The sequence below is a fragment of the Ceratina calcarata genome, unplaced genomic scaffold, assembly GCF_001652005.2.
Source record: "Ceratina calcarata isolate Rehan_Ccalc_2016 unplaced genomic scaffold, ASM165200v1 scaffold334.2, whole genome shotgun sequence".
Lineage (NCBI taxonomy): Eukaryota > Metazoa > Arthropoda > Insecta > Hymenoptera > Apidae > Ceratina > Ceratina calcarata.
Genome location: NW_017156169.1, coordinates 222,814 through 249,782, shown reverse-complemented (window position 1 = coordinate 249,782; position 26,969 = coordinate 222,814). Strand labels below are relative to the sequence as shown.

General features: G+C 45.0%; 8 protein-coding genes across 24 annotated transcripts in view; 3 read left to right on the top strand and 5 right to left on the bottom strand.

The window, feature by feature from the left end:
- Positions 1-1,228, top strand: part of LOC108624888 (protein bunched, class 2/F/G isoform) — a 7,395-nt gene extending 6,167 nt beyond the window's left edge. The window contains exon 4 of the mRNA XM_026813473.1: positions 1,141-1,228. The gene's annotated coding sequence lies outside the window, so the exon portion shown is untranslated. The remainder of the gene's footprint in view (positions 1-1,140) is intronic.
- Positions 1-12,545, bottom strand: part of hyd (E3 ubiquitin-protein ligase hyd) — a 15,035-nt gene extending 2,490 nt beyond the window's left edge. Inside the window, exons 1-31 of one of the 6 annotated variants that reach the window (XM_026813463.1) lie at positions 12,201-12,545; positions 11,064-11,261; positions 10,650-10,989; positions 10,122-10,569; positions 9,842-10,041; positions 9,496-9,764; positions 9,277-9,431; positions 8,924-9,193; positions 8,732-8,842; positions 8,468-8,643; positions 8,282-8,399; positions 8,061-8,215; positions 7,709-7,994; positions 7,525-7,641; positions 7,277-7,456; positions 7,069-7,201; positions 5,665-6,983; positions 5,170-5,578; positions 4,638-4,986; positions 4,303-4,519; positions 4,180-4,218; positions 3,767-3,999; positions 3,174-3,677; positions 2,725-2,907; positions 2,209-2,556; positions 1,936-2,121; positions 1,730-1,858; positions 1,450-1,659; positions 893-1,239; positions 607-810; positions 143-521 (exon numbers count right to left, since the gene is read on the bottom strand). In XM_026813463.1, coding sequence (XP_026669264.1) covers positions 143-521; positions 607-810; positions 893-1,239; positions 1,450-1,659; positions 1,730-1,858; positions 1,936-2,121; positions 2,209-2,556; positions 2,725-2,907; positions 3,174-3,677; positions 3,767-3,999; positions 4,180-4,218; positions 4,303-4,519; positions 4,638-4,986; positions 5,170-5,578; positions 5,665-6,983; positions 7,069-7,201; positions 7,277-7,456; positions 7,525-7,641; positions 7,709-7,994; positions 8,061-8,215; positions 8,282-8,399; positions 8,468-8,643; positions 8,732-8,842; positions 8,924-9,193; positions 9,277-9,431; positions 9,496-9,764; positions 9,842-10,041; positions 10,122-10,569; positions 10,650-10,989; positions 11,064-11,261; positions 12,201-12,262 — 8,274 coding nt within the window. In that variant the 5' untranslated portion in view covers positions 12,263-12,545. Of the gene's footprint in view, positions 1-142; positions 522-606; positions 811-892; positions 1,240-1,449; positions 1,660-1,729; positions 1,859-1,935; positions 2,122-2,208; positions 2,557-2,724; positions 2,908-3,173; positions 3,678-3,766; positions 4,000-4,179; positions 4,520-4,637; positions 4,987-5,169; positions 5,579-5,664; positions 6,984-7,068; positions 7,202-7,276; positions 7,457-7,524; positions 7,642-7,708; positions 7,995-8,060; positions 8,216-8,281; positions 8,400-8,467; positions 8,644-8,731; positions 8,843-8,923; positions 9,194-9,276; positions 9,432-9,495; positions 9,765-9,841; positions 10,042-10,121; positions 10,570-10,649; positions 10,990-11,063; positions 11,262-12,200 lie in introns of all 6 variants that reach the window. The other 5 variants (XM_018024472.2, XM_018024473.1, XM_026813461.1 and 2 more) reach the window with 5 other exon arrangements.
- A 74-nt stretch (positions 12,546-12,619) lies between these two features.
- LOC108624880 (transmembrane protein 222) lies at positions 12,620-19,495 on the top strand. 3 transcript variants are annotated; one of them, XM_026813477.1, is made up of 5 exons: positions 12,620-12,697; positions 18,389-18,473; positions 18,630-18,840; positions 18,925-19,055; positions 19,117-19,495. In XM_026813477.1, exons 1-5 carry the CDS (start codon positions 12,646-12,648, stop codon positions 19,196-19,198), a joined length of 561 nt encoding a protein of 186 aa, XP_026669278.1. In that variant the 5' UTR covers positions 12,620-12,645; the 3' UTR covers positions 19,199-19,495. The 3 variants fall into 3 exon arrangements, with proteins under 3 accessions (XP_026669278.1, XP_017879958.1, XP_017879959.1); XM_018024469.2 differs by lacking the exon at positions 12,620-12,697 and adding an exon at positions 18,133-18,312; XM_018024470.2 differs by lacking the exon at positions 12,620-12,697 and adding an exon at positions 18,136-18,319.
- On the bottom strand, positions 13,332-16,550 carry LOC108624866 (mitochondrial import inner membrane translocase subunit TIM44). Of its 2 annotated transcripts, none has more exons than XM_018024436.2 (7): positions 16,154-16,394; positions 15,806-15,961; positions 15,494-15,739; positions 15,217-15,421; positions 14,992-15,140; positions 14,549-14,912; positions 13,332-14,471 (listed from the first exon to the last, which is right to left on the bottom strand). In XM_018024436.2, exons 1-7 carry the CDS (start codon positions 16,154-16,156, stop codon positions 14,224-14,226), a joined length of 1,371 nt encoding a protein of 456 aa, XP_017879925.1. In that variant the 5' UTR covers positions 16,157-16,394; the 3' UTR covers positions 13,332-14,223. The 2 variants fall into 2 exon arrangements, with proteins under 2 accessions (XP_017879925.1, XP_017879924.1); XM_018024435.2 differs by lacking the exon at positions 16,154-16,394 and adding an exon at positions 16,468-16,550 and having other exon boundaries at positions 13,424-14,471.
- On the bottom strand, positions 16,674-18,173 carry LOC108624878 (uncharacterized). Its single transcript, XM_018024467.2, has 2 exons — positions 17,927-18,173; positions 16,674-17,849 (listed from the first exon to the last, which is right to left on the bottom strand). The coding sequence occupies exons 1-2, from the start codon at positions 18,118-18,120 to the stop codon at positions 16,772-16,774; spliced, it is 1,272 nt and encodes a 423-aa protein (XP_017879956.1). The 5' UTR covers positions 18,121-18,173; the 3' UTR covers positions 16,674-16,771.
- LOC108624879 (uncharacterized) lies at positions 19,279-21,557 on the bottom strand. Of its 2 annotated transcripts, none has more exons than XM_018024468.2 (2): positions 20,358-20,634; positions 19,279-20,268 (listed from the first exon to the last, which is right to left on the bottom strand). In XM_018024468.2, coding segments are annotated over exons 1-2 (558 nt in total). In that variant the 5' UTR covers positions 20,360-20,634; the 3' UTR covers positions 19,279-19,712. The 2 variants fall into 2 exon arrangements, 1 of the variants encoding a protein (XP_017879957.1); XR_003389154.1 differs by having other exon boundaries at positions 20,178-20,268; positions 20,358-21,557.
- Positions 21,248-26,969, top strand: part of HDAC4 (histone deacetylase 4) — a 20,970-nt gene continuing 15,248 nt past the window's right edge. For 6 of the 8 annotated variants that reach the window (XM_018024447.2, XM_018024448.2, XM_018024456.2 and 3 more), the window contains exons 1-2: positions 21,248-21,335; positions 22,933-23,063. In XM_018024447.2, coding sequence (XP_017879936.1) covers positions 22,988-23,063 — 76 coding nt within the window. In that variant the 5' untranslated portion in view covers positions 21,248-21,335; positions 22,933-22,987. The remainder of the gene's footprint in view (positions 21,336-22,932; positions 23,064-26,969) is intronic. The other 2 variants (XM_026813467.1, XM_026813466.1) reach the window with 2 other exon arrangements.
- Positions 23,070-26,426, bottom strand: LOC113464328 (cytochrome c1-2, heme protein, mitochondrial). The gene is made up of 3 exons (XM_026813475.1): positions 24,988-26,426; positions 24,632-24,910; positions 23,070-24,572 (listed from the first exon to the last, which is right to left on the bottom strand). The coding sequence occupies exons 1-3, from the start codon at positions 25,591-25,593 to the stop codon at positions 24,273-24,275; spliced, it is 1,185 nt and encodes a 394-aa protein (XP_026669276.1). The 5' UTR covers positions 25,594-26,426; the 3' UTR covers positions 23,070-24,272.

Below are 26,969 nucleotides of genomic sequence, written 5' to 3'. Positions count from 1 at the left end.
TGTTTATTATTAGTAATGTTCTTTCGACGTCTGATTTCTTTTTAAAAAATGCGTTTCTAAAGTGCATAAACCTTTGGGATTGACTGTATAGCCAATACATCCTTAATATGAAAGGTGATACGCCGTAATGTGAATCTCTTACCAAGTCTTGTCGCTCCGAATGAGACATTTTCTCAACGATGGACCACAGCCATCGCTTGAACCTGGCCAATCTGTCTGCCGGTTCCCCCGACTCATCGTGGAACGAAGTATACGATATCAGAACGGAAACGTTTATGTCACCGACACCGTTCAATAGCAGCCTCAGGTCCTCAGCGGTCAAACCGTCGAGGGCACCTTCGGGTAGCACGTCGAACACCCCTTCTTTCATAGCCTGCAGAGCCTTCTCCTGCGCCTTTATCATACGTACTTCCGCGTACTTCCGTACATAATCGTAAACGTTGCTAGCGTCTACTTCTATGTCGCGTCCATCAGGAATAAGGTCGATCCATTTCCCACCCTCCTCGGGGCGCAGATCAATACTAGAATAAAATGCGCGAGACGTTTATGGCAATTCGAACGGAAAGTTCAGTATCGATGGTTAAGACGTCTGACGAACGGGCTTACCTGAACGTGAGGTCGAGATCGTAGAACAGGCTGCTGCCCTTAGTCTCGGAAAGATTAACTATCTGTCTTAGGCTTTCATAAGTTACTGAATCGAAAAATGCAAGGTCATGGAAACGAATCGGTCTTCCTAGGATGTACTTCAACACGTGACGATTCAAGAATATTGGGCACAGCTCGTTTTGCAGCAGACAGAGACCCATGAGTCTAGAGAGAAATGTAATCAATCGGTGTAATCGACGATTTTTACCCTGTTCTATCCTACTTTAAATGTCTCGTCTTTACAAACCTGCCGACGTTTCTAAATACGTTCAAACGCTCGTAGCTGGCTCTTCCCTGTCGCGGCGTGTAAAAACCTCTTTTTCCCGGTGAATAGAACAGAGGAGCATTGTCCTCGGCGTTGTCCAAGATTATGTTCTTATTCGTGCCGCAGTGCGCGATCAAGCTGAACACGTTCAGATCTAATAACGTCTCCTTCGCTGACTCTTGACTGTAACTGTTAATTAATTCAAATGCCTCGTCTACTTTCTGCCGTAGAGCGTCTTCCGAAGCTAGTAGCATCAACAGCTGCGCTGGGGACAGCTCTAACAGCATACCAGTTATCTTAGCAGCCAATGTCGGTTGCAAAGCGTAAACCTAGAAACAAGGTAATAAATATAGCGTAATAATTTTTTCTTCATGACTACTCTTTCCGAATCGAGATGCATGCGAACTATTAAGGACCATCGTCTTTTAATTAAATAACAGTAATTTCAGGTGGCTCGGCCTGCATGACTCGATTGAGGAAAGAAGTGGTCTTCGATTTGTAGGAGTGCCATCCTTGATTGACTGTAATTGGCTACGCACCTTTGGGTACAGCCTGTCCCCGAGTTGTTGTTGATGCATAGTCAAGTGATCATTGTTCGGATGGCTGACAGGTATTGGGTGGGAATTGGACGACGAGCTACCGGCCCCCGAGTTGCTGGTTCCTTCGACAGAACTGGAGGGATTGAACATGCGAGCTTCAAGAGACAATGCTCTACGCGTCTCACGGCACTTCCCGGAGGATCGAGGATTCTGTAATAAAAGTTATTTCTCGTAAATACAAACAGAATTCGTTTCGAACAAATGTCCATGTTACTCTTACCTGTCGCCTTAAATCACGATCACGATCTATACTCTTCAGCTTATGGAGAACTTTGTATTGCGCGTACTTATTATTATATCCCACTTGCGCTGCTTCTAGATTAGGCAATTTCTCATTCGCCAGTAACGCCTGCGAAAATTACACGTTTACTTTTGTTACCATTAAACACTGAGTACAAGGTTTACGCGTGTAGCAACGATACGAACCTCTGCGATTGCGGTGTAAAAGCCTCTGGCGACTCCGGTGCCTTCACCAGGCTCGTCCTTAAACGTTACTTTAACGCGATGCACTGCCAGAGGAGGAGCGCTCGAGGGGCGTCTATTGTATAAGTGGTAGTGCATATTCAATTCCTTCATCGTTTGCACCAACAGTTGCGTTCTGTCCCGTTCAACCTTAATCGAAGATTGACACAGTTACAGAGATTGTGCTCGTAATGTAACCGATAGCCGGTTAGCCGTATTTCAAGTCACGTTTATTACCTTGAACAAATTGATGTCTCTTTGTTGTGCATTCTTAAGCTTCTCCATGTATCTACGAAATTTGGCCTCTTTCACCGAGAACCCGCCTAGCTCGGACACGACCGAGCCAGCCTCCAACGCGACATCCTCCATGAAAACTCGTGCGAACAGATCGAGGGACAAGCTCCAACGGCCCAGTAAAATGTTATGAGATATATTCGTCCCGATAGAAGAGACCGGGCTCGTCTCGGCCTGCTCTTGAGCCGTGGACGCAGCTTCGTTCGAATTAGATGCATCTGCATCTTCCGAGGCGTTTTGCGGGGCTTCGTTCATCGTATCCGACCCGCCAGGTTTGTTCGCATTCGACTCCTTTAAAGATTGAAACATAAGATTCATTATCCTGTTCGCCAACAAACGTGCTTAACGATCTTTCTTTCCGTGCTGATTTCGTACACGAATATATGATCTCTAATCTGTTTTTTTTTCTTATGGTAATTTTCAAAGGACAACGAGAAGAACAACATCACGAATATTTACCAACACGGTTCCAGCTCTAACAATAACGCTTCTATTCGTTTTACTTATATCCTTATTAATTTTGGTACTTCCTGTTGCTTGATCGTTTTGATTGTTAGTAGAAACGATAATCGGAGCTCGATCAATTTGCTCCGCGACGAGCGTGTGATTATCGTTCGTCGGAGTAAACGATTTTGCCTTCTCCTACAATTTCATTTGCCAACGTGAGATTACACAGTTACGGCACAGGCATATTATGCGTGCATGCTTAGCAAAAATGCAGCGAGACGTTCTATCGTTGCAAACGAGGACGAAAGAACGATAATAGAATCGTTTGCAACGATAGAACGAAGTTCAGGCTGAAGTAAAAGTAATTCAGTGAAATAAAACAGAAGCTTGGAGGAAAATGCGAGAATGCCAGGAAATTCATACAAGTTCAACCGGCATTCCTGTGCAAAGTTGAACATTACCGTGTGCTTCGAAGCGTCCGTAACGGGAATACGTTTCGGATCGGACGATGGGAAGGCGGGTCTTTGTATAATTTGGCTGAACGACGGCGTGGGAGCGTTCCGCTTCTCGGCGCCGCGGGCGAACAGGCTAAGTCTCGTAGGCAATCCCTCTAACGGGTTTTGATTATCACCCGCGCTGGCCGCCGGCTGCTTCGGTATACCGAAAAGATCCTCCCGCCTCGAATGAGGCTGTAACAGGTGCGGTTGGTCCGCCAACGGCAACGCCTCGCTCATGGCAGTATCGAAAGGATCGATCGGAGGGCAACCGAGGCACAGGGTCGAGTCTGATCTCTGCAAAAATGGGTGATTTCTTCCTTTAGATGTACTTTTGTTCGTATTATCGTTCCCCGATGCAGTCCCGGAGACGGGGACCTGCAGTAAATCTGGATAGTCGACAGAGTCCGACTGTAAGGTGGTAGGAACCGGGGAACTGTACTCTTCGCCCTCGTCGTTATCATTTTCATCCTGCAATCGAAACGATCATCCTCGTATAATCCTCTCTCTCTCTCTCTCTCCCTCTCGTCACGATTGAAATCGCAATTCAAAATACAAACCTGATCGTTCCAACCGGAATAGCTGGACGATTCCTTTTGTGATCTTCCTCGCGACGACATGGGCTCCGAGAGCGAACGCATGTAATACACTAGCGCGTCGAATACGTATGCCACGTGTCTCAGGGCGGAAACGTCTAACACTGGTAAGCTATCCCTGTGTTCGTTGTTGTGGGCGCGCATTAAGGACAGACAATAGGACAAAAATTCACGTCTCGCCAAGTACAAATCGCCACCTGTGCATCGACAACATCGATTAGAGCCTAACTGAGAAACGAAGGACAAACGTGCGGTTGATTTTTTCTAGAACTGATTCATCTAGAGGTAATTAAAGAAAATATATGGTTCTACCAATCGTTCAATATATTTTACTCCTGAATCAGTCCTTGAACATATACATGGAGAAATAAGATTACCCTCGCGTTCTCTATTGTTTCTCGAAGGCTCGCCAACGCCTGTAAAACCAACGATGAGTCTTGGAGAACCTTGTGGAGTGGAGATATTGGAGCTCGTAGCGATACCACCACGTTGATTCCGACCTGTATTAGATTGCAATGTGAACGAAAGTGCAGCAGTGTTCAGTAATCCGGAGAAATTGCCTCCGGACAGCGACGAAGCGTTGTTCAGCGGGTGCTCCGGGTGGGTGGGGTCTGCGCTACGCGTCAGAGATACGCCGAATCTCAATTGTGCCTCTGTAGCGTCCATCACCGTCAGCAACCAATCCCAAGTGGGTTTCAAGTGTGCCTCGAGATACATCTGTGGAAATATCGTGTGTGATCCCAACGGTAGTTCGTTCTTTAAACTGTCACGCTGCTCAATAGAACGAGCGCAGTTCATCGTTGCTCGGTTTTCACCGACCGTGAGAAAACTGTACCTGAAGATTGAGTGCGTCCTGATGGGTGATCTCCATCAATCGGGGCAAAGACGGTGCCAACGTTTTGTAATCTTGCATCATAACTAGAAGATCGGCTATCTGTCGAATAACAATTCCGAAAGCGCGCGCCAAACAACTTGTGGTAGTGCCCATTATAATGGGTTCTTGCGCGGCCGCGACAGCGGACGTCGCGGTAGTGCGTCTTAGAGATGCAGAGTCAATGAAAACCAGATTACTGCCACCTGTTACTCGTAATCCAGCTGTACGCATACTTGACTCGCGATTACGTATCGCCCATTGCATAGAAACGGGCGCGAGATTATTACGATGTAAATATCCAGACGAGCCACTGTAATAAGGATCCGGTAAAATAAAACTGCTGTTGGAAATGATCAGGGTAACACCGTGATTGGAGACATAAAAATAAATAAACAGATCTTCTCTTACTCAATGTACCTGTGTTTTCTACGTACGCTTGTCGCGCACACGAGAGCACAAGAGCATCGAACTTGAGAGGAAGAAACATTGTTACCTTCTGCGTTCCAACTGTTCATCGCCAATCTGAAAATCTTCGTTATCCTGTTCATCGGTCTCCCCTGCTTCGCTCTCGTCGTCCTCTTGCTGGCTAGATTCTCCGGATTCGTCCTCCGGGAATAACAAAATCGATCCCATTCCACCGTCAGATCCTGCCGTAGCACCGGTCTGAACGCTCCTTTGAGCAGAAGCTGCGTCCTGATTACTGTGATTGTCATCGGAGTCCGATTCCGTTTCCGCCTCTGCCAGCAGATCGAGTTCCGTGTCCGATTCGCCGTCTCCTGCTTGTTCTTCGCCGACGCCTCCCCCGTTGCTGTCCATCTCGCCTAGGGGTTGACCGGGAACGTTCCCAGATACACCAGACTCCTCGTGCTCGCTTATATCGCCGTCCACGTCCATTGGAACTTCTGCTCAAACACGATCATCATTTTATTATACACAGACGGAGAATGCAAATAAAGGTGATAAATTGATACACTTATTCTTCTTGTACCTTCGCCACCTTCTGCCTCGTCCATTGCGGAGACATCTCTGGAAATAGTTATATTGTTGTTTCCCTGTTGCGTCTGTAAAGTGGCATCTAGAGTCTGAGAGCTAACGCCACTGTGAGGTATCAACGGTTCTATGGAGAAGAATTCTTCCGAGCCATTGATCACTTCGAAAGCGTTCGAGCTCAAGGTAAACGGTGCCGTCGGCCGAGCAACGCCTAGAATCACCGGCGCTATTAACGCGTCGGCTGTCTCACACAACTCCTCTACGGCCAGCTTGATCAGTGCTTGAAAAACCTTGCGACACTTCATCAACGGCTGCAACGCTTGGCTGTTGCTCCTTCGCTTAGTCGTGGTCGGTGCCATTTCTATCGTAAAGATCACGAATATACGAACCACCGAACGAACGAATCGGCGCGCGACGTTGTTGGCTTCCTCTTGCCGGCCAGGTATCGCGTCGTTTTGCAGTTCTCGTATCAGAGTCGTGAGCAGCGTGTGCAGCATCTCCGCGCTGCATTTCACCAACAGGGAATGAGTAAACTTGTCGAGGAGAGCGGTACCGCTCTGACGAGACACGTTGCCCTGATCGCCGAACAGTTGATCGTTCCCGTTTACAGAGACTCCCGACATGATCATGCACTGAACTGCTGGCCAGTCGTTCAACAATCTCTCCAAGGCTTTTCGATTGAAACGAGGAGGTTCCAAGTCGTGATCAGGCATATCCACGTCTGCGTCCAAACCATCGGACGATGCTCCCTTGCGACTCGCAGACGTCGAACGCTGGCGTAACGCTGAGCGAAACTGTCGTTGTTCTATCAGTTGCCTTCCGACGGTCTGGACTAAGAACAACAAGATACTTTCTCCCCGTGAATTTATCTTCGTGACGAGATCGGTATTCGCGAGACGGCACAGGAGTTCGTATCGAGCTCCCTGATGGCCCGCGATCAGCGCACGGCATTTACACTTCTCCCAGCAATCGCAGTAAGCCGTCGGCGAAGTTATCTTTATTCTACAATCGTGGCCTCGGTGACAGACGCGCGCGCATTCCGTGCAACAGCACAAGGATCCTGTCAATCCGCACGTTTTGCATTCGAAGATGTCTTGGTTGATGTGCTGCGTGCCGGTCCAAGTGAAGCTGCAGGTATCGTTACAACAGGTCACGAACAACGGGGACAGATCCGGGTTGGCATCAGCGGGAAGTATCATTGCCGAGCATTCTTTCTGATCTCTTCCAACTTTCTGAATGACGTCCAGCAATATGAGAGCCGCGTGATATGCGCGAACCGATACCGCGTGCATCAACGGAGTCTGGCCCTGAATATCCCTGCCGAATTTTTAATATTCGCGTCAAATTGTAATTCAAATTATTACGTACAACATAATCAATTGCCTTGAATCGAAATTGTTACCTTGCCGTGAGTAAGTCCTTTAGATGAGGTGCCAGCACGCTGCTCTCGCACATGTACTTCAATATCAGTAACGCGTTGTTCCTTCTTTCGACGGAGTCTATGATGTAAGTATTGTTCGATGTCGCTCCAACGCCTGAAGTGAACAAGCTTTCCTTTAGTAACGTGCATAAAAAGAATGAGAACGAACAGGCGTTCGAGAGATTTTCACCTGTTTTGTTCATCATGGATATGCTAGCGGTCCCAATACTGAGCAAGCTATCTTCTTCCCCTGAAGTATTATCAAACGCCTCTGGTGGCCAGCTCAGGGTCGGAATGGGTTCTTCGAGAGGCGCGGATGGGCCATCAACTGTGTTTGTAACTAATTCGCGTTCGACACCTTTAACAGAATCTATGAAGTTACAGCTATAGCTCGGATTGTAAGTTATTATCTGTGGGAGAAAGGTAGATTTTACGTACCTTGATCGTTTTCTTTATTCGATGTTGGTGCACACATACTAATGCAAGAATGCAGTATATTGCGATTGCCGTCGCAACGCTCCATCAATATTTGTTGAATCTGTGCTGCATTGTTTTCTGGAATCCAACGTTCCGTCAATGCCTTCCGATGACAGAACAATGTAAAAGATGCAATCATACTTACTATGATCTTGTTCCAGATTGCAGAATACCTGCTTGACGCTGTCGTAGTCGCATCTCAAGATACGCGGCATCAGCAAAAGATTATCGAATGCCAACGCGATGACTGCAACGTGATTCTTCATATTGGTCAGATTCGAGCAATTCGGTATCGGGATGGTCGAGCCACCGATACAGAGAACTGGAACTAAATCCAACCAATTTGGATCACGGATAGCACCGGCGGAATCTTTCACCAGCGGATAAACGGTATTGTTCCCATCTTTGAGTATCATGGAACATTCGATGCTCTGCAAGAAGCGATATAACGAAATTATGCACACTTCCTGTCCGCTGTCGGAAAACGAGAAACCTACCTCCCCTGCGCTTGTAAGACTGATATTCTGTGGCTGGGCTCCCATGAACGTAGATACGTCCGAAGGTATGTAACAATCTTGTACGTATCTTCCGGTACTTAAATTGTAAATAACGTAACTTAGTTTATTTCCACTTTTCACTATCGCATGGATTCCTGCAATCGATTTCTTAATTAATATATCAATCCCTCGGACATATTACCAACCGTGTGAAATCCTACCTTGACCGTCAGTAGCGATGCTCAGAATGCTGTCGTTCGATCCTTCAACGATGTTCACTCTCCTGGGAGTTCGTTGGAAGCAATCCGGAGCTCTTGGATTCATAGACGTCTTCACGACCTAAACGATCAAAACATCACTCCAAGAACTACATCTTAATTTTCTACAAAATTCAAGATTTCAATTACCTGTATCTCGTCCTTCCTCAACAATCTACAATCGGCCAGTAATTTAATCAGCTCCTCGGTGGTCAGATCTTTAAAATCTGACGTGCTGAAGTCCTTCTCCTTAATTTCTTTCTCCTTCGAATCTTTCGAGAAGAATTTTACGGCAACGTAACACCCGTCGACTTTTATAACTTTACCTGTAAAGTAGAACAGGACATATTATAGATTAAGAAACGAATGTATCTATATCAATAGGAATTCAAGAAATTATTCAGTAAATCATACCAATTGGAACAGCCTTAACATCTTCCACGAAAACGACGTCTTTTAACTGCCACTCCTCCTCGTCTTTTCTCTCTGACTCTTCGTTCCGAGGTGCCACACGCTTTTTCCTGTCTATAAAAAACATATAAATATACAGACTTTAGTACGTGCGAATTGAAAGAATGAACTAAATGAACGGATAAATAATCTTACTATGACTAGTTGTGATACTAGTATCGCTGCACGTGCTGGAGGCTGGTGACGGCGGAGGAGGCATGTCGAGCCGATCGGCAGTCTCTTTGTGATTAGTTTTATTGATAGTGCCCGTCGTTCCGTTGTTTCCATTTGTCTCTCGTTTCTCCGCATTAGCGTTTGGCAGATGAGCTCCAGCTGGTAATATCTTGAATCTGTAAGTGGCGTCTAAATTCCAAGCGGCTCCTAACAATTGCCCTACTTTCGGAACTCCATTAGCAATCGTGAATCCTAAAGACGTGAACAAGACACACGGATGTTACACGTAATCGAAGAGGAAATAAAAACGTAAACGTAATTTCTTGAACAGTCACCTATCGCTCCAGGGTGATATATCGGGCTACTCTTCATACAAACGTGTGCGCCATAACTGATCTCATTTGAGGATGCCGTGGACGATCTATGTTTGCACGACTTAGCTTTATACTTCTCCCATAACTTCTTACGTTGTGCAAAGGGCAACACTCCCCTGTGGAAAAATCGAAGATTATTGTATCTTTAGCTGAGAGGAACTACCCGATCGTTCTACTTACCACCAGTACAGTGCACCGCTTTCGAGTTTAGCGACAGTGTAAAGAGCACAAGTATGGAGGGACACTATTTTATCCAGCGTGAATTCGGTGAACGTTTGAGCCGGATGTTCAAGGCGAGAAGCTACTTGCCCTACGAGCTCGTCCAGCCAAGTAGCTACTTTACCGGATTCAGTACTGATCGAGCACCGAATCGCGGTCGCAGATATATTTACTATCTTCTCCGTCGTTACTGCCAACCACGGAGCTTTCGGATGATGTATATTCAGATTCTTAAGGAAAAACATTATTATTTTATCTGAATCAAACCATTACCGAGCCAACAGCTTCTTATCTTAATTATTTTTACCTCTGGATGTTTGTATGGCTCAGGTTCAGACCACTTCCACTGATACAACTGTCCCCCCGCAGAGACAGCAATTAATTCACTGTACAGCGAAGCGATTTGTACAAAACGCGGAGCGAGATCGCTGCTACGTTCGTGCCACCATTCCAACTCCTCTGATATCCATAGGGGACTCTGAGAAGCCAGCTCTTTCTTCTTGTTGTCTAAACGATTGTTTCATTACCATTGTAGAGAAGAATCCAAAGAAACATTAAAGGCGACTCATACTGAAATTGTATTTTACCAGGATCTTTGTCCCAAGAATCCTTCTGTGAAGATTCTATCCAACGTCGCGGCCCGCAATATTGACGATCCCTCCATCTGCTGAAGTTGTCACGTTCCCTATCCCGTTCAGACGTGCGTTCGCTTTCGCGATCGTTGCCTATTCTACGCGAAGAGCTGCTTCGGCTAGGGGAACGTAAGAACCAATGTGAATCTAACCAGTCTTTGGAACGGTTTTGGACGTGGTCGATCGAAGAATACCTTCTCATTCCTGTATATCCAAACATGTCTTCAGGGAACATCGAATCGGCGTCGATTATGACGGAGTGCTCGTTACCGAAACCACCATCTAACAACGAAATGAGATCCTCCGGTACGTAAGTGTCTCCTGTATCCTCCGCGTCGTCACCTTCTTCGTCGTCGCGTGACAGTAAGTTATTTACTGCTAAGTTTACATCTAGATTTGTACGCTGGAAAGACAAAGTTCACCAGTTAAACTCGGCCTGGATGTCCGCGAAGGACTATGCACGCGTTTCGATGCAGGACGAACCTGTAATTCTCTAATAATAAGATTACGACTTTTTCCCTGCAATACCACTTGAGCCTGTGTGATAAGATCTTCCGGTACAAACGGAGCAGGTACGGACGCGATAGAGCGCGAGCTGCTACCGCTTCCTCCACCCATGATTACGCCCGGAGGGCCTATCCTGCCTCCGCTGCCGCTTCCTCCACCACTGCCGCTTCCTCCGCTACTGCCGCCGCCGCGGATCGCAGAGCTGCCGCGCATAATTCTTGCCCGCGATCTGGACATGCCTGCTCTGCTTCCGCTCCCGCTGCTACTACCTCCGTTCGGCGCAGAATTTGAGTTGTCGACATGGTTCTTGTTTGTGCTATAACGATAACAACGAACGCGTGTCACATTGATCCGGTGTGAAACGGGTGATTTCGATGATCTCTAGCTTACTTTCTGTTATTCTCATTTTTACTCAAATCCAATCTGTCCGACAATACTGTAAATGCGACTCTGCAAATTTTATGGTCCTCTGTGAGAAGGGCAATGTGCGTCGGACCGACCACGATCTGTTTCACTGCGACTTTCAGCCCATTAAACGCTGGTACTGTTAATCCATATCTGTTGATCTTCTCTGCCAGTTCCTTCAATCTAAACAGATTTTCGATATCGAGTTAACTGCTCGTTTACAGTAGTGATACACGAAGGCGTAGAAACTGTATTCTTTCAAATTAAGTTTCGTTCTTTATTTAATCATTTCCTTTCATACGTTACAAATGATGAGTAGAGAAATTGTTCATTTCATTCTCAAATTACGTAATATAAATTCATGTTCATATCTCATTACATTATAAAACCGATAGAAAATTTCATTACAAATTGTTGTGTACACGTATGCACCAGTTGAATTATAATAATGATCGCAACAATTGGAAGAATTATGATTCTTGAATTGGTGAAGTGAGATAAATACACGAAATACATGTGTACTGTGCATATAGGATAAGGAAAAAATTGCACAATCAAAGTAAAAATGGAGTATTATATTAATATACATGATCGTGCGCGTCGAACATGATTGCCATTAATTACGTGTATTAAAAAAAAACAGTTTTTTTATCAATTCCTGTAACCTAGAAACGCAACGGATGAGAGGAACAAGAGGGGAAATATATTTCCGTAGGTATCCATGTTCCATGCGTGCATAAGTAAAGCTGGCTACATCGGGCAATAATTTACAGCGAGGAACAATTCGTACGATGGTACGTTACGACGTTCCAGTTCCGTTTTGCGTTGTGTATCACGTACCGTACGCAAGCCCGATTTAATAGAAACGTATTACGATCTGACAACAAACTCGAACGATACGGAGCATACGTTATATTATTCGGAGACCAACGAGAACATTCGTTTTCGGGACGGGCGAAAAAGGGCATAGCGCGTCTATGCTAATCGGTATGAGCAAGCATATTTAGAAATGAGTAATGAACGGATCGTATCGATACAACGAGGAGACGGACATGCTAAAAGGATACGTACTCGGCAAATGGGGAAACGGATCGACGATAACGAAGCAGCTCTCTCGCTTACCTATCGTTTAGCTGATCGTCTGTACCCGGTAACGGATGCACGACAAAGTGTATCGACGTCATTTTCTACTATAGCATGAACGTGTTTAAGAGTTCTGGATTGTCGTTTTAACAATTCTGTACACACAATTTCACCACACCATCGAAACGATGTTCAGCCATGTTTCTGAGGCAACAACGAGTTACGTGTTCCCGAAGGCGAGCGAACTGAGCTCTGCTCTGCGCACACGTCGTCGTAAATACATTAAAAATTCTCGCACACATGCATAAACACCAACGGGGCCTGTATTTATTTAGTTAGCGACAAATTCTCGTATCAATAGAAATATTTGTCGAACATGTGCCAGTCTAACGTCGTTTAAAGCAACCGATCGTCTAGATGTTTCTAGTAACGATCCAACGGTTCACTGAACATTCGCTGATGTTGCGAAGGGCAAATATTCATCATGGCGACTTTTCCCTGTGCCGCCCATGGCGATCGTTACTTCAAATTTTTAAGTATATCAAATATCTATTATCTATTATGTCACGAATGAAGGGAAAATTTATTTTCATACTCGGGTATCAGGTTTTTTTAATTTCTGTCATTATTTCTCAAATTCATGTTCGTATGCAATGATTGCATTGTGCGCATATAATGTGCATACATGTATGTCCGCCTATTACATTTTTTTAATACATGCATATATCTGCATGTACGTGTAGTGCATGGTTTAATGAATACATAGAATGAAAATGTATATCGTGAAATATTCTTTATGATCTGTTGAAATTGTGCGTGAACGTTTGATATTTTACACTTTTACAAAGGTATGTATATAATCAAATTCTAACTTCCTGAGTGTGGGCCAATCAGAAAAGAGTTCGTTCGCTTCCGGAAGGAATTAACTTTTGTTGTATATATATACATATATATTATTGAGAGAAAATGGCGACGTACTTTTAAAAATAGCGTAAACATTAATTGTTTCATACCATGTTTCATACACGATTAAGCTGTGAATCGAGTTTGCAGGAAGCCGCGATTCCCCGGAATTTTACGAATGCTGATTTCATGTTCCTACGATACTACATCTGCTACAATAGGAGGAGGAGGCAGGAAGAGGCAATGAATAAAAACAGTTGGCAACAATTTGTTTCGAAATAGTTTCTATTTTTACACAATTAGTTTTTTTACATTGTCACTTGTGATCAGAAAGTTGGAGTAATTTGACAACAAATGACTTCGATTTTCGTATCGTATATATTACAGATATATTAGCCTTTAAAAAACAATTAATACGTAACCGTATTAACAATTAAACACAATTGATCGCATCGTGATATCATGAACATGCAACTATGTACAGCTCTATGTTAAACCACAAAATGTTTACATCCCCACCCCGTATGACTCGGCATTTAAAATATTCGGCATTCGACATACGTAAATATCTTCTAGGCTCTATCGTTTTATATTTTAATGTCAATATTTAAATATGTACAGAGATGGTTCGTTCAAATTTTGCGTATGTTCTCCCGCGCGAATAAGATTATAAAACGTAATCGAACGATTTACGATAACGAACTATTAGTTGTTTCGACGTTATAAAAATAATAGTAACTAAAAAGTAAGCAACTGTTCACTTTCCATACATATTCTCAATAATACGACTCGCGGCGATATTGTTCGAGCATGTTACGAGAGTACAGCAACGTTAATATTTCATCTGTTAATACGCGCGTTCATAACGTAACTTAGTTTTATTTTTCATTACCTATAGATCAAATGGTTCTGTAGACATTATAAAATGTCTGTAGCTTTCAGCTACGGATTTTAATTGAAAGATAATGTCTAATTTAAGTCACACGAGTGAAAATCCACTTCTCGATGAATTAATGTACACGTCGCGGTTCTCTACTTCTCTCCCTCTCTCTCAGTGTCGATCGTATAGGTATCGGAAAACGCGCTCTCACTCTCAAGCCACGTATTCACATTAATTTCCTTTGTTTACTCGTAATTAAATTCATACCTAAGCTATACACTATACAAACTGTTCAGTACTGGTGGCACTAAGGTCCAGCAAACGCCATGCAGCTTTCGGATTAAGTTCCGTAGGATCGCGGCACAGTACCCAAATGTAATTAACTCGCATTACTTTGTCCGGATCTCCTTCGATTACTTTCTTTTTGGTATCCCTCACGCACATGATCTGCTGGCATTGAAAGCTGATCATTAAAACTGGTCCCTGCTCCATTACTTTCCCCATTATTAAATCTACGTTATTGATATCTGAAAGACAATCATTTTACTTTTTATTTACACGACAATTGCTCGTGCGAATCATAGCAGATACTCGTAAGAAATACCTAAGATCTTATTGTCTAATACGTATCCCAATTTCTGCGCCTGTATCAGCGGATGCGCTATTAATTTGTACGGAGCTTCGTGACACCAATCTTTTAAAATTTCGAGATCTCCTCTGACCATAGCTTCGAGAATGTTTGGAATTATATCCGTCTCGCAATATTTTATAAACTGCACTCTTTCAAAGTTCGGATCCAGCTTACAGATCTCTGTCAGCGTTTCCGATAAATCCGTTTTTTGGAACAACCCCCCGACGATGTCTGTGACTTTATCTGTAAGTAATCTGGAAGCTCGAATCACCGGGTTATCCGACTCTTCGTACTTGATCTTCCAATCCAACACTTTGTTCACATACGGATTTTTATCCTTTAAAAAACGCGATTACTCAATGGGAATTACAGTGACGATGGACTCTTACAGTATGCCGTTAGTCTGGATAAGATACCTTGAAATTTTGCCACGATTGGTAAAACTTCGAGTCTTTATGTAACTCGACTCCCATAGCATCCGTATTTGGTTGAACAATCTTGTCGTCTACGGTTTCCACCACGTCTTTCCTCTTTCTCAATTTCTTTGGAGGAACATAGACCTTTCCTACCGATTCAAGATGAAAATCCTTACAACATACAAGCAACATCTTTCAATCTGGTTATGATCGTATCCAGTTTACCACGCATTCCTTGATGATCTAATTCCTCGCGCACAACCTCAGCGGTTTGCGATATCGTTTGAAACGCGCTTGTTTTACCCAAAGCTTGACTCTTTTCGGTTATCGTCTCCGCTGCCTCTTTCGCAGACTTCGTTATTCCCTCGCCCAGTTGACCGGCCTTCTTACCTAATTCTGTTTTACTTGCTTCCTCCAAAACTTCTTGCACCTAAATAACACCACTGATTTAATAATCGTGATGCTCGTGAACTTCGTAGCGTTATGAAACGAACTCCTTTACCTTGCCCTTCAGAGATCCTAATTTCTCCTTTAGAGCTTCGGATCCCTTACTAGCCTCAGATTCAACTGCTTGAAACTTTTGTCTAGCTGAACGTAACGCTTCGGATTGCTCTAGTTTCTCTGCTTCTTCTCTGAACTTCTTTAAAGACTCTTTCATCTCTTTATTCTTTTGCATTTCCTGCTTGATATTCTCAAGGAACTGAGAGAAGAAGCTCGGTCTTCTCGCTGGGTTCGAATAGAATCTGATCTAAAGAAATGCATGTAACTTTAACGAATGTACATTTATCCAAACATGTTTCAAGCTGATACTCACTGACAGACCGTGTACATTTGGCGAGGGAGATAACTGTGACCGTAGTAAAACATTGCAAGTGTATATCACTGGACACTCCCGGTAAAGTTTTCTTTTAGATCTCGCAGATCGTGTGATGCCAATAAGGCTAGCCCTACATACAGCAAAATTCTGAAACTAGAAATGTAACATTATTCACACGCTTCGAGTCTGACGGCTTGGAAATCTTTTATGTGTCAACATTTTTTAATCTTTCCATGCGAGAATGTTATTATGTCATTAGTCATCGTTTTATTACAACTTTTTTTCGAGTGGTATGCTCATAAAAGAAAGAATAGTCATTCCTTGCATACAGTGCATAATTATTACCATGTTATAATAATACGTTCCTTCGTTTTCGTACTACTCAATTCATCGATTACTCCCTTGCGAAACTCGATAAATAACAAGCGCAAGATGTCAATCCCGGTAAATTGAGAATTTTAATGATGCAACTATCTAGACGGAAAGCGTGAAAGCCATCCGATTATACGTAACCTGAACGAAACGGAAAAATGCGACCGGTTCATCAGTAAAAGATTTACAAAGCCGTGTTAACGTGGAGAAACGGAAACGACTATGGTTAGTTCATGTTTTCGTCTGAATTAAGAACGGAGGTTCATTTATCAATTAAAACTATTTACCATTTTACAAATGATTTATCTGCAACATCGAAAATCTTCATCGAGTATATGCGCGGCTGATGGGGATTGGGAGGACATCTGTCGACAAAAATTGGGTCGATTCATAATAAACTATACGAATTCGATACCATATGCAATTATATCATTTTGTTTTTAATCAAAGTTTCGTAACGCATGCCATAAAACGCAATTAATTATTACAAACATTGTCTCGAGTATATTTTTATTCTTGACTATAACTACTGTACATAGGTTCTAAACATGTATACACATATGTGCATCTTCAGGTATCAAAAACGTCCCGTTAACTTCTCAGTCCTGGTACTCTGTACAAAAATTCTCCGTCATCATCGTAATAGCAGTCCTTTATCCTGTACGTCATGCCTGCCTTATATACATTTCTGGGAATCCTTATCCTATTTACGTAATTATAATCTGTCTCCATGTATGAAATGTGCTCTTTGACATGGGTATCTAAACTGGAACACGTTTCATTTGCTTTTGCTAATATTTTCGATTCCGTATTAGTTTTCTTGACAGCCAGTTCACTTGTATCGGATGAATTCTTCTTTGCAACGTCATTGTCTTTCTTTTCAACAGTAACATTCCTCGCACTATCGTTTAACATACTTGGACTTAAACTCGTGGATTCTATCTGCTTCTTATAAGTTGCTATCAACGTTTCCCTTTCCTCAGGTGTCGTTTTATTTAGATTGTTTATCTTTTGTTTCAGAAATTCATCGAAACTCAGTGTCTTCCCTTGGCTGTTATACTTCTTTGCGTTGTTTGTTTCTCTATCTAAATGTTTATCGCATATCTTTTTGTCTAGCACATCGACAGATTTTTCTTCAATTCTTTTAACCCTGTTTTTGTCATCCGTGTTCGTATTCTCGGAAGAGATCAATCTAGCTCTTGTAATTTTCTTTAGATCGGTGGGGTCCTTAACGATACTTCTAAAAAATGAACTCTTAGGTTCTGGTAACTCCATCTTTGGTGGTACAAACTTTTCTAGTAACGTTTCTCTGTCAATTAAACTGATTTTTCTATCTTTAAACTTCATTAAATGTTCTTTTAAAGCAGGATTCAATGCTAACCGTCCAGTTTTAAAATTCTTCCAATTCTCAATGGCTTTCTCATCATACTTAACAATAGCTTCCACCGTTTTTGGTACCCAGTTCACCTTCAAGATTTTCCTTATGGTTTCTGGTAAAGCTGGAAAACTTTCACTAAGTCTTTCAGGTGTCCACTCATCTGGATTACTTTGATGCAGCTTTTTTATATGCTCTTTTTCAACGTATGTAAGAAATCTAGGCTGGCTGTCTTTAAAAACTTTAGATTTTACAATACGTTGTCGCAGACGTTCCTTTGCTATTAGCTCTTCTCTAAAAATACACATCAAGTTTTCATGTTAAAGAATTCACCAGACACGAGCAATGTAATTCAACATATTTGTACAAACCTTTTGCGTTCTGCGTAGCTTTTAGTAATGTCTCTGAAATCTGTTTCGTACATTCCCCCGTCTTCATGATCGATATCCTCAAAATCAGTCCCACTATTCTTCAGTAAATACGCTTTCTTCCGTATACCAGCACGATCAGGTTTCGTAGCATAAGTTCTTAATAGTTTGAAAGTTATCACTCTGATATTATTCATGTTCTTCTTTATTTTTTACATTTACGGACGAATTCTTATTTTGTTTTGAAATACGCTGGAATTGCCAGGTTAATCATGTCAGACCATGTGCAAACTGTGCAACAATCAGTGTGATGTCGTGTGTGTATGTATATGTATAACGCATAATGGAGGAGTATAGTGACAGCAGGAGTAGGGATAGGTTTCATTGTTGTATGTCGTATGTATACACTGTCATAACAAAACATGAAGAAGAACGAATTGATGACAGAAGAACGCGATTTTTCAGATAGTACGAATATGGATCTTACAATCAACGCGGACAGGCAAAGGTTTCCGTTTTGCATAGTCTGGACACCTTTACCGATCCTAACGTGAGTACAGATTGGAATGTAACCTGCATCGCTTTAGCGCTCATGTTAACAAATGTGTACACGCCGGTTAGCATCTTCACTTCTCCACGAAATCGTTACTGCCGTATCCCTCCGAATATTATTCTCCGAATTAGCTTCCTCCGTTTCGTTGTCAAGGTATTTTTTACCGTTCATCGGCCATATGGGCATTGCTACGTCCACTGGCGTGATACGTGACTTCGCTGGTCCGTATCACGTAGCCGAAGACGATATGACGTTTGGCAAACCAACGAAGTATTGGCAGTTAGATTTCACGAAAGCCAAAGGAGGCGTTCAGGGATGGGATTCTGCAGTCGCAGAAGCCAGTGAAATTTATAAGGCTAGAGTGGTCAGTGTCTATTTAGGCCTGTTCGAACGATCGAACATGTCCCGTTCCCGTCTTCTTTCATAACCCGGTGCGTCTTCTCCGCAGCATATTTTGTGCTGGGACAACTGTCATTCTCACGTAGCCACAGCTCTGAACTTAATGTCGTATGAAAATTCAACCAATTGGAACATGGTAAAACTAGCATTCCTAATGCTTATACATGGGAAGTATGTAAGGTAAGAGAGCTCCGAGCTGTTCGAATTTCAACAGGCCTGAATGAATGCACTCGTTTTGTAGTTTTCTAGGTTTCCTTAAAACGTGGACACCGTTTCTTTTTCTTGTCGCAATGGTGACCATCATCTGCTTGTTTTGCCGATAAACGATCAAAGTGCACGTTCGATGAAACGTCGATCCTTGAATGAACAACGAACGCTGCATTTCGATGGAAATAATACATCGTTCAGTTATGTTTAACATTTATTAAGAATTTGCTCGGTCGATGCTTTGAAATTACATGTATGTTACAGATGTACAACGTCGTGACATATATTATAAAGCACACTTAAAACTATCGACGAACAAGTGGTACGCCGTATGGCAAACGCATTACACAACGTGTTTTAACAGAAAATAAATTTGTGCTCGCATATTGTTCAGCTGGCATTTACATACAGGATTCTGTTTTCTTGTTCAACCTATAAAAATCATTGTAGATACGTGATATGTACAACTATCGCGAACAGGCGTTAGGTGCAACAGCTGTGATCTTCGCGAGGCGTTACTCTTAAGCCATCAAAGAGGTAAGTACCAGCTTGAGCTTGCTGGTAAATACAGCGGTCAACAGAAATTAGGCAGACTTGAGTAGCACGTCGTGCACAAGTTTCGATAAACGATTAGTCGTTCGTGCAGTTCATTTCTGCAACAACACTGTCCTCCAATGAGAAAGTGTAATCATAATTCTCATCTTCTATTCTCTGTAGAAGAGATACAATTTCGCTAATTTTAAGTTTCTCGATCTCGAAATCGTCGTTCAGACTGTTCTCTAATTGTTTGCATAACTTGAAGGGAACACCGTGCAAATAATGGACATTGTCTCCTTGGTTAAAGTTTTTCGACGAATCGGGGAACACAGGTTGACCGAATTCGTCCACTGGAGGAACGTGCGGGTACAAATTGCCGGTAGGATAACCAGTAGGTGTTTGGGAGACGTTCGGTGGCACTGGTCCTGGATGATAGACGTGCACGAATCCATTGTTTGGTTCGGACGGTTGTTCTTCTTCCGTCGAGTCCTTCTGCTGTTTCTTTTTTCCGAACCACCACGACATTGTAACGAAGGAATACCGCACGATCTTCTGTGCGATGCAGAATAGTAACGATCTATCTCGACGGTCTAGAAGACGTAGTATTAAGAATAGAAGTATGAAAGAACTCCTCGAGTAGACCATAAACCTGGAGTAGACGAATGGACGAAGAGGTTAGTACTCGATGATGCGATGCTAAGCGATTTGCAGGATATCGTTCCAGGCGATTTTACTCACATGAGTATTGAAAGAAACCGGACCGGCTAGGGAGGTAAAACTGGTAGTCACTCGTGACATCCAAATAGTGGAGTTGTTTCACCATTTAAGAATGAATCTTGTTAATTATCGGATGACACATCGCGAACAATCGCGAGCTTGCTGACTGTCTGATTGAATGTTGAACAAAAGATAGGAAGTTTACAACGTCATCCGTTAGATGTAGCACAGAGTTAAGCAATCTTGTACAGTGCGAGGCGCAAGCGCTCCAGATGAACCGGAGGGTGAGACAGTCGAGGAGGAAGGAAGAAAGGAAAGAAAGGAAGGAAGGAAGCAGGGAAGGAAGCGAGCAAGTCAGAAAGAAAGCAAGAGCACTTGCAACGTCATCGCGTACAGCGGCGATCCTTTTCGAGTCCGAGATCGTCGAAGATATAGCAACGAGTAGTTGGCAAGCCTGGAGTGGACGATCCGCCAAGTTGTAGGTTAGAGGTAGCGGTAGTTGCTCGCGTAGTTGCGTAGGTATAGGATCGCGGGATCGCAGAGAGTGATGAAGCGTTGACGGACAGTCTTCGTTTACAGGTAGTTCGTACGCGTGAGGACGTTGTCGATCGCGGCTGCTCGCGTTTATCCGTATAGAAGAGACGTAACGTCGACCAGCAGAATCGAATTTACACGTTCCTCGTGTCTCGGAACGCATGCGTGCTACCAAGGAAACCAAGTGCATCTGGCAATAATCGGACGAGGAGCTGTTATAGTTGAACAAACGACGACGAGGTAGCAGCGCGATCGCATTGTTTTTATGTTCTCGTGTGTGTACATGCCATGCATATACGCTTCGTGTAAGGCGTATCGTGAGTGCCTCGCGAGTGACCACCGTGTCTTTTTGAAAAACCGTTCGCCGTTTCACGAGTGTCTGTGCTGAAACAGAGATTACCCAGTGCACGGCATCGTCCAAGACACGACATCGAGGTGCTCCCCGAAGGTGTGGCAGCGTTACCAGTAAGTCTTCGTATTGGTGAATTTGCGCGGTACCGACCATTGCTGTTCCTCCTCGCCTCGGTAGCTCTTCTATGCGCTCTTCTTCTATTCTCTATTCCTAGTTTCCCCGTCGCGCTTTCATCCTCGATCTTCCCTTCCGCTTTTGTTTTTTTTTTCACTTCTCTACCCGTGTCTCTCTCTCCCAACACCCCTCGCAACATCGTTCAAAACCTCCCACTCCCCTTCTCGTCGCGTTACTCTATCTCTGTCTTTATCTCTCTCTCCCTCACGCGCGCGCAGTGACATATATATGCACGCTTATATATATATATATATATACACGCGATCGTGCACACGTACACAAACGCGACATACATAACCGATTCTCCATGAATCTACGCGTCGCATTTTTGCCACGTGTCGAACGATCACACGAAAGTTTCAGCGAATCGATCGAACGCTCGCGAATTCCTTGGCTCGAAGCTTGCCATGTTTCTTATTTGGACACAATCGAACGTGCGATCCGAAGTCGGATCTCTCGCCCGAAGAGATCGAACCGATTCCAACCACCGCTTTCGCGACTTTTGACCTGTTACCGCTACCACCGCGACCACCATTACTGCATCCAAGCTCCACCACCATCGTCATCGTTCACCGCCGTCATTCATTGTCATCGTCACCGTCGTCGTCATCGCCGTCGTCATTACCATGAACGCTGACACAGGATCGGCACCTGACCAGCCACAAATATACCGATGCGGCTCGCGTTTCAATCGCGAACAAACGAATTTCGGGCAAGTAGCACCAGCATTGTCCTCCTTGTTTTCACCTGCTCTTCCTAATTCCTTTCCAGGACCTGAAACCGCGCACCGACTGAACGTGGAGAACGACAATCGAGACGATTTGATTCATAAGAGAAATCGTCTGCTACCCGTTTAGGTATAATTATTGAACAAGCCTGAATGAATATGTACAATATGTCGCAAGCCGTTTCGAATTCCGACGACTCAGCCCCTCGATCAACTCTCTCTACTGGCGACTGTCTACTGAAATTTGTTTCAGCCTCTGAATTTTTATTCGTCCCATTTTCTCACAGGTGTATCACGGCCGATCGATGCACACCGTGTATCGAGCGTTCGTTATTATCTATCTATTAATTGTACAGGTCGCAGAGTTCTACGTAGAATTAGGTGTAAACGACACGCGGTATTTCACGGCCGACGACTGTTTAGCGTGCACGCAGAAACAATGCGCGTGCACACCCATAGCGTGTTGGTAGTAATGGTCTTGGAGTTTGCGAGCGAAGGAGGTTGAAATTATGTTGAGAACGCGGGCCACGCGACGCGCGGTACAGGAATAAGTCCGGGTAAATGGGAATAGATGTATATATATATATATATATATATATATGTATATACACACGTATGTAGACAGACGATTCGGGATGGGAAGACGCGGCGAGACGAGGCGAGAGTGGGCGTGAAAAGGCGCGCGGCCTGGTTCACGTGGACGACGGTTCTACTTCCGGTATTTGCGGAGAACCTAATTTCGCGATCGCGTGGCCACCGTCGCGCGTCGCCCGACAACTGTACAAAACCATTGCTTGTTCGCGTTGCAGGGGACGCATGCGATCAGGAAAGGGGAGCGTGGCGACGTTGCAGCGTTGACGGTAAATGCAGGGTTCGGTGAATGTTGGAGGGAACAGAATGTCCAGCGAGCAAGCGCGTGCCAGCGCCGTCGCAACCAAAGGTAAGTCGACGATGAGACAGCATCCGCGGTTTCTCGTTAGTCGCACGATAATTAAACCGTTCCGATCGCGAACCACGAACAGGGAGAGAGAGAGAGAGAGAGAGAGAGACGGTCTCGCGCGCTGGCGAGGGAAGATTCTTAGACAGGGGCGAAACGAAATGAAAGGGAGCGCGATCCGTGATCGCGGTTGAATGCTACTCTAGCAGCGTGGGAATGAAGGTTCACAGAGTCACACCGTGATGTGTATCGGAGAACGATGATGGTGACGGCAACGATAACGGACTCGATACGATGCGAGCTACGGTTATTAAAAATAAATAACTACGAGAGGACTCGAGAATTTTCGCCATCCCAGGTTTGACGCAAAGGGACTCGACGAAGCGGAGACGATCTCGTTGCTAAAAACGGCCTTGAACGTGGGAGTTAAAGGATCGCCGCGGCGCGCCGGACCCTTCGACGGTCCAAGTTTGTTCTTACGGTTGATCGCGAAATCGCTGGCGCGCTCTCAACGTCAACGCGGAGGTTCATTCATCGTTTGGTATATATTTTCGATCCGTGCCGTCTCTCCTCTCCCCTCTTGTCCCCGTATCGTGCTCGTTGCCATTGAGCCGCCGAGATGAGTCGCGTACGTTCTCGCATAGATCATCGACGCGGCTCGGAGGAAAACTGTTAACGCGATCGTCGCTGCTGATTCGGAGATGAAGCGATTCGCGTGGTTCCGGGAAAGAGGGAAGAGGCGACGCGTACATTGGAAGGTGGAAGGGTGGGTACGGGTGTAAAAATAAATCACGACTCATGCAACCGAGTCCTTTCGATCTGAAATAGATCGTAGATCACCGACCGTCGTTACTCGTCGCTCGCGACCATGATCCGTCGCTCGTCTCATGAACATCGACCACGGGGTAAAGAGGGAGAGAAGGAAGGGTAATGAGAGACAGAGAGAGAGAGATAGGTAGGACGGAGCGTTTGTTGCACGGTTTCTATTTTTAGACGGACCGATCGAGTATACGGGCATCGTCAAGGCCGCGCGTTGCGAAACGATTATCGGTGGCACATGTTGCATCCGCGCTACCAACCGAACCGAATCGACCCGACCCGACCCGACCCGATTCGAATCTCCGTTTTCTTTCTCGGTTTTCCACGATCATGTACGATTCCCGTTTCGCGGCTACTGCGTTCCGCGTGCGAGCATGCAAACCGGCTGGAGTCTCAGCTTCTTTTACCCGATCTCGACCCGAGCACCGGCGCCGGTAGCCGCGGCTCCCGAGTAATACAATTCGGCACGAAAGCCAGTCGACGACTCCTTACGTGCGACCAGTATCGCCTGTACATGAAGGCCAGTGCTACCGTCATTATCAGACAGATGCCCACACCCTTGACCGTCATGATCTTCCGCGTGTCGTGCTCCGGGGCCGCCGTCCACGACAGGAACTCCACCACGTCCTTGGCCATCTGCGACTGGCTCGCCACCGTCCCGTCGTCGTACTCGACCATTCCGTCGAAGAGCATCTAGGAACCCAATCATTTCGTCACGAATCCGTTCCGTATCGTGACGAGTCGTCGCGTACTTGTGCCATCCCCGTCAGTCCACCGGGAAAGTAGATGTTGAAATACTGCGCTTCTCCTACTTCCACTCCTGCCGGTGGGTCCATCCATCCCGTCAGTAGGGAGAACATGAAGTTGAAGCCGTTGTGCCTGGTGTAAATGATGTACGACAAATCCGCTGGATAAGATCCGAAGTTCGCGGCTCTTGCTGCCTGTTCGTTCGGATACGGCGGCGGGATCGGATCTGTGAGTTTCGCCGGCCTCATGTAGTATTCTCCTTGGTCGTCGGGGCCGTCTTCTACCTACTCGATCATTAAAACTCTTTAGATACTCGTCTTACCGTTTCACGTACATCTTTGCATTCGTTAATTCTAGGGACCTCGTATTCGCTGGCGATATCTTTAACCTCGTCCAGGGTGTGTGTCACGTTGACCAGGTCGAGGAAACGAACGTATTGGAGGCTGTGGCAGGTGCTGCAGACGTTCCGATAGACGATCCAGCCTCTCCGCAGAGCCGCGTGGTCGAACGCGGTGAACGGCCCCTTAAATGCCCACGGGTAACTCGGCAGGATCGGTTCCAACCCCTCCGACGCTTTCACCGACGAATCGTTCAAGAAGTAAACAATCGTCCCACAACTGCCGAACAGCCCGGCGACGATCCCCAGCCAGGGTCTCTTCCGCAGTTGCTTCCATTTTACCCACGACCCGGTCTTGTCGTCGAATCGTTTACGCGACAAGAGTCGATTCACTTTACCGATCATCGCCATCATTTTTTCATTCGAAACTAGTCGACGATCGATAAACAGCTCGTTTCTTGTTCGCTTCGCACCTGTTCGAATCGTATTTGCTGGTTCTTTACGGTTCTCACGGATCGCAGAAGTTCGTTCCTTGAAATACCGACCTCCAGCCGGCGCGTTCTCCTGGCTGGTCGCAAGCGTGCAGTCGCACAGTCGCAATGCCAGGAATCGGCCGGACTCGCGTCGCATTAAACGCGTAACGATGAAACTCGCCCATTCGCTTGTACGCGGTTACGTAACGTACGAGAACCGCGCGCGTTACACAACCTTTTTACAATAAACGCGCCGAGTGTATTTCCGCAACGTTATAAATAAACTACTCGGTTATGCTTGGTATTATGCACGCGCGCGTACGTATCGCCGAGAATCACATCGAATCCGACCGCACGCCTTGTCGAGCAGAAGGTGCGCGATTTCGATGCCTGAATGGAGAGCCCCGTTTAGCTCGAAGGATCCTCGAGACGCTCTCGCACCATTTGATTTATAAATAAACATATAAAAATATGCTGCCAGTCGGACGCGAGATATTTTATTTTAAGTGCTCTCTGACCCTTAATAAAAATAATCGTAGAGGGTGACTTTCATCGTTGCCGTCTGGTAGGAAGCGCGGGTGACGAACGTTCGCCAGTCGGGGATAACGCCTGGAGGACGCGGCGCCAAGGCGAAGCCAGTCGCGATAACGTCCGCGGATGATAATCGTAGTGTCCACCGAGCCGATCTAATAATAGGTAGCTGCATATCGATCCGTCACCGCGCCAACCCATTATTCTCGGTGGTATCGTCGCGGCGTCGTCGTCGTCGGGTTGAATCGCGTTGGCCAAAGATTGATTCGACCGATTCGTGGAGAGGAACACGGCGGCGGATCGTTATCAAATACCGTGGCGAACCTTTCTATTTATAGCGCGTCGTTACATCGTACGGATTAACGGTCGATCGACATCAGGCCGGACGACCAGTTTCCCTGTTCGAAGAAACGCCGTGAGTTTCAGTTCTGCTAGCCGCTGGTAGGAAGTCGTACGATCGAGCGTGCCGCGTTGGGATCGATCGAATTCGATCGAAACCCGTCGCCTCGACTCTGCCTTCGTTTCTACGGAGGCCTTGGCACTGGGGATGAGAAATGTGCGCCGAGTATACATAGTCGCGAGTCTAAGGACACTACCGAGTATTCCTTGCCAGTCGAATTCGATGAGAATCGGTAACCATCGGAGAGCGTCTTAATCTTTGACATACACACGGACGCCTAGTTGCATAGGCTATATACTTGAACGATGCTAGCACGTTGAATTTGTTATTATAGATTCCTGTTATTATAAAAAAGCTACCTGCAAAATTTTAAATTAATTCATGGGTTTTTTGAAAAATTATAGTGATTTAGAATTTGCATGTATCCAAAATTTTGCCAAGGGGTATCCACGCGGGACTCACACGTGACCAAACAGCGGAAATTTTAAGCCAGTGAATTTAAGGATGTATTGGCTATACAGTCAATCCCAAAGGTTTATGCACTTTAGAAACACATTTTTAAAGAGAAATCAGACGTCGGAAGAATATTGCTAATAATAAAC

Bases quoted from the DNA above. Each gene is read 5' to 3' on its own strand.
- LOC108624866 (XM_018024435.2), bottom strand. The intron at 15,422-15,493 runs GTAAAGGAGTTC...GGTGTTATTTAG, and splicing joins TAGGATCTCTGAAGGGCAAG to GTGCAAGAAGTTTTGGAGGA. The intron at 15,141-15,216 runs GTAAACTGGATA...TTGAATCGGTAG, and splicing joins AGATCATCAAGGAATGCGTG to GAAAGGTCTATGTTCCTCCA.
- LOC108624878 (XM_018024467.2), bottom strand. From the start codon at position 18,120: ATGAATAATATCAGAGTGATAACTTTCAAACTATTAAGAACTTATGCT. The intron at 17,850-17,926 runs GTTTGTACAAAT...GTGTATTTTTAG, and splicing joins AGCTACGCAGAACGCAAAAG to AGAAGAGCTAATAGCAAAGG.
- LOC108624880 (XM_026813477.1), top strand. From the start codon at position 12,646: ATGGCGACTTTTCCCTGTGCCGCCCATGGCGATCGTTACTTCAAATTT. The intron at 12,698-18,388 runs GTATATCAAATA...GCGATTTTTCAG, and splicing joins TCGTTACTTCAAATTTTTAA to ATAGTACGAATATGGATCTT. The intron at 19,056-19,116 runs GTAAGAGAGCTC...CTCGTTTTGTAG, and splicing joins ATACATGGGAAGTATGTAAG to TTTTCTAGGTTTCCTTAAAA.
- LOC113464328 (XM_026813475.1), bottom strand. From the start codon at position 25,593: ATGCGACGCGAGTCCGGCCGATTCCTGGCATTGCGACTGTGCGACTGC. The intron at 24,911-24,987 runs GTCCCTAGAATT...ATGATCGAGTAG, and splicing joins ATATCGCCAGCGAATACGAG to GTAGAAGACGGCCCCGACGA. The intron at 24,573-24,631 runs GTACGCGACGAC...TTGGGTTCCTAG, and splicing joins GACTGACGGGGATGGCACAA to ATGCTCTTCGACGGAATGGT.